Source organism: Cryphonectria parasitica (genome assembly GCF_011745365.1).
Source record: "Cryphonectria parasitica EP155 unplaced genomic scaffold M406scaffold_8, whole genome shotgun sequence".
NCBI lineage: Eukaryota > Fungi > Ascomycota > Sordariomycetes > Diaporthales > Cryphonectriaceae > Cryphonectria > Cryphonectria parasitica.
This window is the reverse complement of record NW_024468916.1, coordinates 1,423,865-1,435,918: the sequence shown is the minus strand read 5'-3', so window position 1 is coordinate 1,435,918 and position 12,054 is coordinate 1,423,865. Positions and strand designations below refer to the sequence as shown.

Sequence of the window (12,054 nt, the reverse complement as noted above, 5' to 3'; positions counted from 1 at the left end):
GACCTTGCTGCTGCTGTGAGCAACACTCCGCCCGTCTTGTGAAATCAATTTTTTTTGTGGTGCCCTGGGCTTCAGCAGCTCGTCGGTTGATCGAAATAGACCGTCCACTGTTCTTAGGAGATACGGAAGTTGTCTAGAAAGTAGTTATCAAGGCGCCGTGAATTCAATGCAAGAGAAAGAAAAGGGCAGATGAAAGAGGGGGGAAAGCAAGGCAGAGAGAGAAAGCAATGTCAGCGAAGGCCGACCACTAGAATCAAATCTAGATCCGAAAAGGGGAATCAGGCAACAGAGGGTCTAGAGATTAGTGATCCGCGCCGGGCCACGACCGGGCATCGCGAGGACGATCGTCAAGGTCGAAGTTGCTGAGACGTCTCTTTTGGGCGATATTGTCCTCACTAGCCACAGTATTCGGCTCACTCGTCTCACGTCCGCGCTTTACACCTCTTAGAGGAGCTGGCCGACCAAGTCGTTGGCATGCTGTGAGGTACTCGCCATCTGGACCCTGCTGATTGTCCTCGTTTGAATCAAGCGTCAGGTCAATGTAGACCATCGCCTCACGGGCCATGGACCTCGTCGCTTTGAATCCTTTTGTACCTATGTCGCCTAAGCCCTCCTCAGTAGGACCGGGCGTGACAAAAAGGCCGGACGTGGTGGAACGCCGGCGCTCTTCCAGGTTCATGTTCGGAGCCTGTGGAGGCCACTCGAATTTAGACGTCCCAACATCGTCGCCATCTTTCTCCCCGTCCTCATCAATGACGATAGGCTCACGAGATTGGTCAGGAAAGCGTTCAGAGATGGCCTTTGCCAAGGGTGACCAGATACGGGATACACTCCGTCCCTCGCTGCGGAAGCTCTGGTAGCTGGCAAGAGGGCTGAGTGGAACGAGAGACAAGCGCTCGCTTGTGGGCAGATTGCAGATAAAGTCATGAGTTCTCTGTCGGCGGATCTGTTCTTCGGTCTCCAGTGGATCATCAAAGTCAGCATCTCTATCATCGGTACCCTCGCCGTTCTCTCCATCCAGCTCTTCTTCATAATCACCAACTGTAGATTTGTCGGGGGTCTCGTATACCGCGTACGGCGCCGGCGGGGTAGAAGGCGCATCTGGAAGACCGTCAGAGTCGCCGCCAGAGTCTGAATCGTCTCCTGAATCGGACTCGTCGCTACCTAGGTGAAGACTGCCACTCGGTCCCTCCCAGTCGCTAGGCGTGCCTTGTCTCGGCGTCACGTCTATATCAAGGTCATTGCGCCGGCAATCGTATGCGATGCCGTTGGCTTCGATCTTCTGCAGAATGGCCCAGTCTTCGGGCCCGGGGTTCCATCTATCTGGTCTAGGCGGAAATAGAGGATCGAGCCGGTTCAGCGCTGCGAGGGCAGCACGCGAAGCAACGGGCTTCATACGAGCAGTTCTATTGAGATCAATGACCGCTGACTGGTCTCTCACGGCGCTCTTGTTGCGATCGTAATGCGATAAGTAGCGGTTTGTATCGTATAACCTGATCCAGCGTAGACCACGTAGCTGAAGAAGAAAATCCATTCCCTGGCATGCTCTCAGAGCTCGAGTTTCCCTGGAATTAGGCTGCCCAGCTGTAGTTTCTTTCTCGTAAGTCCGAATTTCTTTATGCTCATTTATGCGTCGGACAACAGATTTACTGGACTCGTCACTAATTGCTCCCAGTCAGTACTTTATAGAATCGCGGAAGTTCGGATTGTCCTGTCATAGACTTACATGAAGACGACAAGAGACTGAAGTCGTGGCATCTCGCAAAGCCAGGCTAGTGGCATCACTCTCCTGTTGGGTAATTTGTTGTCAGTTTCCTCGCCCCAGCGCAAATTCTTGCCCCCCATCCAATGCAGCTCGACATTGGTCAATCGCTGGACTCGAGCAGGCCCGATTCCGTTGGCAAAGCGGTCGAATTCGCCAAAGGAGCTAAAGGCGAAGGTGTTGCATGAGTAAAAGATTGAGCAACCGTAAAAGCACCACTTGCGGCTCACCACAAGAGGAGCTAGCAGATCTCTAGGCATAATAGTGTTATGCGTCAAGGAAATGAATGCTCGTTCCTTTCCAGAAATGAAGAATCGCGTTTTGAGACCGGAAGTTCTGGTCAGCCCTAAGTGATAGTCATCTGCAAAGGCGTCACTCAATGCTTGGGGTTCCTCGAAAGGGTCGAGCCTGCTGAATGCATGGACAAGGTTTTTATCAAACACGAGGAGCTCGCAGAGGATCTTCACCAACACGTTTGTCGGGAGATTGTCAAAGGTCCCCTTGAACTTGGTTCGAGGTCTGGCCGACACGACTGGCGTAGACGCGCGGGAGCTGTAGGCGGAGCCTGCGTGCACAGGCAGGCTGTCGGAGTGCTCCCGCTCAACAAGTCGCACACACGGGTGCAACAAGAGTCGAGTCGGCATATTCTCTTCTTGGTACGACGTGTTCCAGACTGTCTCCCAGCTGACATCATCTGAAGCACCAGAGAGCATCTCACGTAGCAGTTGGGGCCAGATTTTGATGTTTCCTGCCTGAGGCTTGATCCTTCCGTCGGTGTGGGCGTGATTTCTGGCCCATCCTTGGCCGCCTGAGCTGTTATCCGGAACATTCCTGCGACGGAGATCTGCTTTGAGACGTTGAACTTCAGCCTTCAATTTGGTGATTTCGATGTCCCTCTTCTTGATCATGCGTTCTCTTAGCCTGAGACGCTTCTGGTAGGTGCCGCAGTCCTGGCACTGCACGTGAGGCAGCTGTGCGATGGGCAGATGCTCCTTTCGATTGTTGTCCACGTTGTCAACCTCCTCTTCGTCATCACTGGAGGATTGGACGCTGCCCGGGGCGCCGGAGGTATTGTCCTCTAGCTGCTTGTTATCCCGCTTTTGCTCAACATTGCCACCGTTTTCCGTGGTTTGTTGAACGACTTCAGTCGTTCGCTTGCCATGATTAGTAAGGTCGTCATCCACTGGTGACGGTGAGGAGTTTGAAAGGTCTACAGACTCATAGTCTGGTTGAGTCTGCTCCACAAACATGGAAGACTCCCTGCCATCACCAGGACAGGCGTCACGAGGAGCCAAATCAGCGTCGTTATCCATTTTCCAGCTGAGGTGGAAGAGCCTGGAAGGAAAGGTCCCAGTCTAGCAGAATTGGAGCTGAAACTTCAGACACTAAAACCACGAGTCTCACCCTGGGTAGAGGAATCTTGTCAGAAAGAACTAAGGTGAGCAAGTCGAACGTCATTCAGGAACACAAGCTGGATTGAATGGAAGGGATGAGTGAGACGGCAGGAGAGGGCCGCAAGTTAGGAAAGAAGAATGCTATGCAGATGATAGACAGTCAACAGTGCTGTAGATGGGGAGGTGTAGGTACGCGATGAAGCGACAGAAGGGAAGGAAGGAAATTATGTAGCCACAAATGATGATGTAAAAGCCACTCAAGAGATATGCGAGAGGGACAGTATGAGCTTACAACCACAGACGAGTAGGGGAAACGGCCTTCTTCCACGGTCAAGTTTGTTCAAGTGCCCCTCCTGCTGCTGGGAGGCAAGAGGAACAGGCCGTTAGTAGCTCTGGCGAGTGTGAGGAATCAGGGATATTTTCTTGATGAAACCAGGTAGGTTTAAGGACGGGGCCTGCTATCAACCTTGTTGAGTCGGTCCTGCAAACACAACTTTGTGGAAGGTGCCTCTGTAAGATGGTCGCACTTGCTGAAGATCACGAGTATGAGGATCCTGTGGGGTCATGAATGCAGCTGGTCAAGCAGACGATAGAACCAATAGAGGGCTTCCAAAGGGTGAGTTTCTCTGGTTGAGATGAAGAAGAGTATCAAATAAGCAGAGGGCAATTACGAGGCGAGGTTTTGAGAGCAATCCAATAGTGAATGGTGTTGTGGAGGTTACCTATACTCTCAGGCCTGGACAAGTTTGGCAGATAGACGGGCGACATGGAGGAAGACGAGGAGGACGAGGGAGAAGCAGAGGAATAGGAGGAGGGAGGAAGTGCTGAGCTCGGTTGAAGGGCTGTTGGCTAGTACCAAGTGAAAATGAGGCAGGCACGAGGCTATACACATGGGTGTACCTGCCTTGCTCAAAAGAAAAAATCCAGTGTACCAGCTGAAACTATTAGTTTGACTCCCACTGGCGAATATGTCTTCAAAAGATGTGAGTGTGTCCCTCGACCTGTTCACCATTTATGTTCAAACCATCTTCGAGAAGAGGATTCAGAACACAGCTCTTGACATAAATTCTCTTTGGTCATGGACAAACCAATCATAACGGTGTGACGACCAGAAGAGATCACCACAGCACAGTCTTCCCAAGTTGGGTAGAACTCTGATCAGAAAATTATCCCACGACCATCCTGCCACATTATCCTCATCTACCGTGCTGTCCCGTAATACCCAGCAAAACACCTGCCCTATCTAGGAAGCCTCCTCCTATTTGCTTGCTGGAAATAACATGGCAACAGGTTGGCTTATGAATAACATGTGCCCACAAGCAGCCAGGTGTGGAGAGAGAACGTCTGCTGATCACTCCCAAGATGAGTGTCGCACTGCATGTTTGACATGAGGCTCAAATCCACATGTGTGATGCAAGTAAGTGTCCAAGTACTTGCCCCCGTTCCAAGCCTCACACAGGCCACACTGAGAGAACCGGGACACATCTGGATCCACGATGAGTCCATGAGAACAATGAACAATCAGATTAAAATAATTTTTGACATAATCTTGCTAAAACAAAGTTGGGTAGACGGGTTTTCCAGCCCTGAACAGCCCCCTGTTTGCGTAGGCCGGCATTCGTCCCTCTCTTTCCTTTCGGAAGGTGGGAGGAGCTTAGATCTACTGTCAGATCTGATCAGATGCATCCAGCTCGTCTTTCGGCCCAGACGGCTGGAATCGAGCCGCGGTCAGGACAGGAGGATCCCTCCAGAAATGAGCGGCGGCCCTGCATGGGATCTGCATGCACATGCTATTAGTACATAGTATGCCACATATATGGGAGTCCCAGCTGAGGATGCAACAACATGCAGGTTGGCCTCAGTCAGCTCCTACTGCCATACATGGTATGGTATTGTACGTACTATGATAGTAAATACTGGGTTCAGCGCCGAGATCCGGCAGGGGAATAACACCGGCCACGGTTCTGATGACCGCGGTGGATCCCTCTCGTCTCCACTCAGAGACCTTTACAGGCACGTGGGAGTGGCGATTGGGCGGTGGTGATGCGATGCTGAGGTTGTTGGCCACGCGCAAAGTTGGATTGAATATTTGAGGGCATTTACCTCAGTCGTTGTCGAGGTCCCAAGGCGCTGGGTTGCAGAGCTGCAGGCAGATCTGTACTATAGCGACTATTGTACATGGTATGTTACATGCATGCAGCAGTAGCCTCTAGTGGCACGGTGACATTTGCAACATGCCCACATGCACGAATGCATGCTGCAGAGCGCGTTGCATGGCCTCCTTGTCTTTTCTTTTTGTCCTTTTTCTCTCTTTTCTTTTTCGGTTACCTTTCTTTTCTTACCCTGGTCAAAAGATGTCATCTTAAGTACTGTTCAAGAGATAAGCAGTCCAGTGCGTGGGGCACTTGGGTGACCGGTCCAGCAGAGTGGAAAATCCTTCGGCGATACTACCGAGTACAGTTCCGGCTGCTATCAACGTCTTCTGTCTTCTACACATTGCATTATGCCGAGGCCAAGGCGCCATTGCACGGGGGCATCCGCAGGGGCCCTGCAGACCAAGCTTTTTTCTTCCTCCATTTGCCGTCCCGCCGACCGAGCCAAGATGACGCGAACGCCACCTGAGTTTACTTTGTGTTTTTGAGAAGCTGAAAAAGTTAAGTAGACACGCGAGGAAGACGCCGTCAGAAAGATGCAGCGCAATGGTAATAGGTCCAGTCCACACAGAAAAGCAGTATGGTAGGATTGGTCCCTCGTGGGACCCTCAGATCCCACGTTTCCTGGGCGACGAATGGGGTCCTGCGATTCAGGCACGCGGGCTTGGGTGCGCTGCTCTCATCTCGGCACAGCGGCAGCGCCTGAGAACGCCACTCTCCAAGGTTCCAACCTTCTAGTGTGGTATGGGGCCTTTCTCCCCCCACCTTGCCTCCCTCGCCTGTGGATGCTGTAGAGGCTGGGGGGTGAGATGATCTTGTGCGTGCCTCTTGACCACAGAGAGGCAGCGAAGGTTGTTGTTAGGAGAAGAGTGTCTCCCAAAGAGATGGTTACAACGAGTAGTAACAAGCATTTCACGATTTGTGTTATGCATCAGGTACCATCATGGTATATATGATGCCAGATTTTGAATTACCTTGTGTTGTATGTGGTATAGTGAGGATGCATATGCAATTTAGGCCCTCCCAACGGCGGCCTTATCCTCTCTTCTCGGCGCTGGCCCGCCCGGCCGGACAAGGGCGGAGTACATGCCGTCCCTCCTGCAGGCCGTGGAGAGGGTCACACTACCACCTGCATCTGGAATGGCCCGAATTGTATCCCCGCTGGATAGGATGCGAGATAGAGACATGGTGTGTGTGTGTGTGTGTGTGTGTGTGTGTGCATGTGTGTGTGGAGAGAGGGCGTAATCTTTCCTACTTCACAGAGTATCATTAGCACGTGGCATAGCAGGATTGTCTCTCTCTTTTTTTTTCCTTTCTCACTGGCTTGATTTAGAGCTCCAAAGCACCTTCTCGTCCTGATCTATTTATTTTCTTTTTCTCTTTCTTTTCCTACCTTCTCCCTCCTGCATTTCTTCTCTTCTTTGTTCAACTTGGCCCTCTCTGACCAGGCTCACTCCCCGCCTCCCTCAACCTGCCAGCCTCAACCACCCCACACCTCAACGAGGCACTCTTGAACACCACCAGCGTCATTTCAATAACCTCCCTCCTCCAACCTAAGGCCACTAACAAAAAAGAGAGAGAAAAAGAGAGAAATAGAAAGGTTCGCCATGGTCTTTGGCTTCGGGAAGAAGTCGAGCTCGTCGCAGGACGCCGCCGTCGAGCCGTACCAGTCCTCAGAGGTACCCATCGAAGATGTCCAGCCCATGAGGAAAACACTCCTGCCCGTCTTTGCATGCGGCGCCGGTCTCTTCAGTGATGGATACGTCAATAACGTCATTGGATCCGTGAGCACTCTACTGTCGCTGGTGAGTGAGCACAAACCCCAGTGTGGTGGTAGAATATGAGAGAAGAAAGGGAGGCGGAGGATTAGGATGAGGAGAGAAATGTCTTTCCCTCATTTTGGAGTTCTCATCTAAGTTTTAAGTAATAATGTTCCTGGCCACAGCAATACAAAGATGCATATGAGAACTCGAGTGCTATCAGCAATGTGAGTATATATTATAACCCCCTCTTTCCTCCTTCTCTTACCCTCCCCCCTCGTTAGGTGACGACAACACCAGGCTGACTTCTCGTTCCATCACTTTTTTCCTCCCCTTTGCAGGTCACAGCCATTGCCTTTGCGGGTACCGTGGTGGGCCAGCTCTTCTTTGGTATTCTTGCCGACAAATGGAGCCGCATCAACACGCTCCTCGTGTCGACCGTGATCCTGATCATCTTCACCGCCCTGGCCGCCGGCTCGTACTGGCACGGGCAGGCCTCGGGCTTGCTCTCGATACTCGTGGCCTGGCGCTTCTTTGTGGGCATCGGCATCGGCGGCGAGTACCCGGCGGGCTCGGTGGGCTGCTCCGAGTCGTCGGCCGAGCTCAAGTCCGGCACGCGCAACCGCTGGTTCATCCTCTTCACCAACACGGCCATCGACTGGGGCTTCGTCATCGGCGCCTTTGTCCCCTACGTCGTCGCGGCCGCCTGCCACGAGGGCCACTACGAGACCCAGTGGCGCACCAGCCTCGGCATCGGCGTCGTCTTCCCCCTGATCCTCTTCGTGCTGCGGCTGCGCATCAAGGAGCCCGAGGAGTTCTCGCGCAACAGCATGGCCCACGTGCGCATCCCCTACGGCCTCGTCTTCCGCTTCTACGGCCTCCGCCTGCTTCTCGTCTCCGCCATCTGGTTCATCTATGACTTCTCTACCTACCCCTTTAGCATCTACGGCTCCAGCATCCTGGCCAACATCTACGACACCGAGACCGCCCCGCTGACCACCATCTTCGGCTGGAATACCGTCATCAACCTGTTCTACATCCCCGGTGCCGTCCTCGGTGCCTATGTGAGCGACTGGATCGGCCCGCGCTACGCCCTCTCCCTGGGCGTCACCCTCCAGGCCATTGTCGGTTTTGCCATGGCCGGCGCCTATGAGAAGCTCGCCCAGCCTCAGAATGTGGCTGGCTTCGCCGTCATCTACGGTATCTTTCTCGCCCTCGGAGAGCTGGGCCCTGGTGACAAGTAAGCAAACGAGAATCTCCTCTCCCTCTCCCCCTTTCCCAACGCCCCCCCCCCCCCTTTTTTTTTTTTTTTTTCTTTCTTTCTCTCTCTTCCTTCTCTTTGTTGAGAAGAAAATAAAATAAAGTATAGCGTTGGCTAACCAACCTGTTTCTTTCTCTTTCTCTTCCCCTCCTTTAGCATCGGCCTGCTCGCCTCCAAGACCTCCGCCACCGGCATCAGGGGCATGTACTACGGCATCGCCGCCGCCATAGGCAAGATCGGCGCATTCATCGGCACCTACATCTTCAAGTACATCGAGGCCGACGGCCACACGGCCGCCGCCAGCGCGCAGTACCCCTTCTACGTGTCCTCGTCCCTGTGCATCCTGTCCGCCGTGCTCACCCTCGTCTTCCTCCCGCACATTGGCCAGGACACCGTCCAGAAGGAGGACGCGCGGTTCCGGGCGTACCTCGAGAGCAAAGGCTGGGACACGCGGCAGCTGGGTCTGCAGAAGGGGGCGAGCCTGGAAGCCGTTGAGGGAGCCAGGGCGGAGGATGTGGTGGGGGATAGGAAGGTGGACGAGTAGTGAGCTGGACGAGTAAGAAGGAAAGAGGGTTATGGGATAGGGGTGTTTCTTTTTCTGGTGAGGGTCGAGGTAATGGAGGAGCGAGGAACAGAGAGAGAGAGAGAGAGAGAGAGAGAGAGAGAGAGAGAGAGAGAGAGAGAGAGGAGAAGTGGAATCTTGAGCATGCATCATATGAAGGCATGAAACTGACACGAGGAAGATTATTGATACCCTATGTACCTACCCTTTGTGTGTATATCTCAGGGGACATAAGACATATTAAAACGACTGTAACTCATCCATCTTGCCGCTCTGTTTTGTCAAGATCCAAAAGGACTGTTCCAGCCGGGACAACAGGCCAAGAAGTGACAAGAAAGAAAGAAACAAAATTATAGCAATTGCCCTTCTCGAGCAGTTGCATATATGTATGGTCTATATATAGTTCTATGCCAAAATCATAGCCCAGAATCTTCCAGGTATATTGGTGTACGCGCCGCCTCGTCATCGTCCATCTCCTTCCCTCTCATCAGTCTAGCTCCACAGACGCAAGCGCCTGGCTTATGAACTCATCCCCGTAGAGGAGCTGCTGCTTCTGCTCCTGTTGTACCCCCCAAGCGTCAGCCTTGTCGTCTCCCATCTCCATCTCAACCTGCTCCTCATCCCCGGTGCTGCTACTATTATCATCCTCCTCATTCTCGCTGCGGTCACTGCTCTGTTCGCTCTCCGTCTCAGGCGGCGTAGGAATGCCGCCCTCCCCCTCTCTCCCCACCGGCCCTCTGCCACCGCCACCATGTTGGTTCCTCTTCAACATACACATCTCCACTGACACGCCGGGCCCAAACGCACAGCCCACGATATAATCTCGTGGCCCTCGGCCATCCGGCGTGCAGGCGTCCATATCCTTACTCCGCAGACGATCCAACACGCTAAACACCGTCGCGCTGCTCGAGTTGCCGTGGTTCATGTACACGTCGTAACTGGCCCGCATGTGCTCGGGCCGCAGACCCATAGTCTCTTCGGCACCCGTCAGGATGGTAGCGCCGCCTGGGTGCATGGCCCAGTCGAAATCGGCGGGAGGGGCATCCTGGTAGTTTGGGGAAAGCTGCGGCCGCAGAGAGGACATGAGATCGGAGAAGGTTGGCTTCAGGGCAGACTGGGCGATTTTGGGGACGCGCGGGGTCAGGACGACCTTCCAGCCGTGGCGGTGGACATCAAAGCCCAGGTCGTGAGCGGTGTCGGGGACGATGCGGTGGTCCCAGCCGAGGAGGTCATAGGTTGCTGGGCGGAGCGTGGAAGAGGGAACGACACCACCGCTTGTCGTGGTCGTTGTCGTCGTCAGGCCGTTGCTGAGGACCACGGCGCTGGCGCAGTCTGAGAAGAGGCACACGCCTATCCTCGTCTCGTCGCACTTGTCGATCGAGTCCAGCTCGCTTCGCACAAATGTCGTGCTCACCTCGAGGGCAACCACCAGGATACGGGCGGGTTTGCCCCGGTAGCTGTGGCCCAGGGCCAGGTTGGCGGCGGTCCGTAAGGCTGCCAACCCGCCGCTGCAGCCAATGCCATGGAGGAGGACCTTCTCGACCTGGTGGGTGATGCCTAGACCTTGGCAGACAAAGTGGTCATATCCTGGGTTGGCACTATCGGTGCAGCTCGTGGAGACGACGTGGGTCTTGTAGTGGAAGAGAGTCAGTATGTATGTGTGTGTGTGTGTGTGTGCGTATATTCACCCTCTGTAAATTGGAACATGTAGAGTGTAGGATGCGAAAAGAAAACTCACAATTTCCTCGAGATCAATCTTGGCCTCGTCGATGGCCTTTCGCGCAGCGCTCACGGCCAGAGGTACACCCTCGCTCATAAAAACCTCATGAAGCTCCTCGATTGAAGGAGGGTCTGGGTTGTTCACCACAGGGTGGTCAGGATCTCCAATTGATGAACGAGTCTGTAGTGGAGTGGAAGAGGAAGAAAAAGTCAGCCATCATCTGGTTGTTTGCCATGGGAGAGATTGGGTGGCGTTGTAGTCAGCTCGTCGAGCCAGTTCAAACTCACCCCAATGCCAGTGTATTTATTGATAGAGAGAACCTTTTTCATAGAAGGGCTCTCAGCATCATGGTAGCGCTGAACGAGAGTATCTATGGCTTCTGGTTTGAGGCCGTAAGGAGGATACTGCGTGCCCAGGCCCAGGATGCTCAGGCCAAGCTGGCCGAAGCTGTTGGGCGACGACATTCCCTCTTCGTCTCTCTCCGTCTCTCTCTTTCACTCTCCCTTTGTGCCCCTCCACAGGACCCTTGTCGATACTCGAAAGATGACGTATCAACACACAAAACTTGAGTGGTTCGAGGCTCTGTGGGTGATGTTTTTCTTTAGATACCCACGAGGTTTAGAACGATGTATAGATGAATGAAGAAACAAAGAGATAACACACGCTCCCTGCAGTGAATGGTGTTCTGGCCAGAAGGTCAAACTCAAGAATAAAAAGCTCAAGATGTGTTGTAGAGTGGCCGTGAGCAGGCCGAGAAGAGAGAGAGAGGTTTGTGGTCGGTGGGATGATTTCAGAGAAGAGACGATGAGCGAGTGAGTGAGAATCCCTGAGTACTTGGATGCACTACGCCAATAGCGGTTGATTCAATTCAATCTCGAGAACCTGATTTTGGGAAGACAATGACTGGGTACGAGGCAATTGAGGGTCGAGAGTGTCGTGATGACTTCTTTCTTGCATAAAACTTGTATGCAATCTTGGTCCCAACAAAAAGCCCAAGAAAAAAAGAAAGAATTAAAACAAAAAAAGGGAGAATTGGTAGGGAAGGAGTGATGATGATGCAGGGTACGTACCGAAATCCAGGGCACGCCTAGCAGAGCGGCAAGTTTTACAGCATGCGGCAACCTTATTGCCTACTGTAGTAAGGTTAATGATTACTATTGCTGTAGTGTATCTACCCAAGTACCTGAATGTACTATGTAGCCCTCCCACACTTTTGTCGCCCCGTCTCGCCATGAAACAGGTTCCCCTTTCCCGGCCCAGGAGATAGTCAAGCCGCCTTGACTTTCCTCTTCCAGGGAGGCCAACAAGCGCATTCAACGTTAGTGGCAAGAGATTATGAGAGGAAGAGCTTGGGACAATGGATGGAAGGGGAAGGGCCAAGGGTGAGGGTGGCGGGTAATGGTAGCCGGGGGCAGGGAAGCCACAAGGAAAGAAGACTAGCC

General features: G+C 53.2%; 3 protein-coding genes across 3 annotated transcripts; 1 reads left to right on the top strand and 2 right to left on the bottom strand.

The window, feature by feature from the left end:
* Window positions 1-301: 301 nt before the first annotated feature.
* M406DRAFT_74498 (uncharacterized protein) lies at window positions 302-3,075 on the bottom strand (the record flags this gene model as incomplete). Its single annotated transcript, XM_040925740.1, has 2 exons — window positions 302-1,493; window positions 1,727-3,075. 2 exons carry the CDS (start codon window positions 3,073-3,075, stop codon window positions 302-304), a joined length of 2,541 nt encoding a protein of 846 aa, XP_040772525.1.
* A 3,691-nt stretch (window positions 3,076-6,766) lies between these two features.
* On the top strand, window positions 6,767-8,874 carry M406DRAFT_295194 (MFS general substrate transporter; the record flags this gene model as incomplete). Its single annotated transcript, XM_040919177.1, has 4 exons — window positions 6,767-7,114; window positions 7,255-7,296; window positions 7,411-8,309; window positions 8,487-8,874. Exons 1-4 carry the CDS (start codon window positions 6,917-6,919, stop codon window positions 8,872-8,874), a joined length of 1,527 nt encoding a protein of 508 aa, XP_040772524.1. The 5' UTR covers window positions 6,767-6,916.
* A 688-nt stretch (window positions 8,875-9,562) lies between these two features.
* Window positions 9,563-11,076, bottom strand: M406DRAFT_229956 (thiolase-like protein; the record flags this gene model as incomplete). The annotated part of the gene is made up of 3 exons (XM_040915824.1): window positions 9,563-10,522; window positions 10,631-10,792; window positions 10,900-11,076. Coding segments are annotated over 3 exons (1,299 nt in total), but the record flags the coding sequence as incomplete, so codon positions are not given.
* Between the last annotated feature and the right edge of the window lie 978 nt (window positions 11,077-12,054).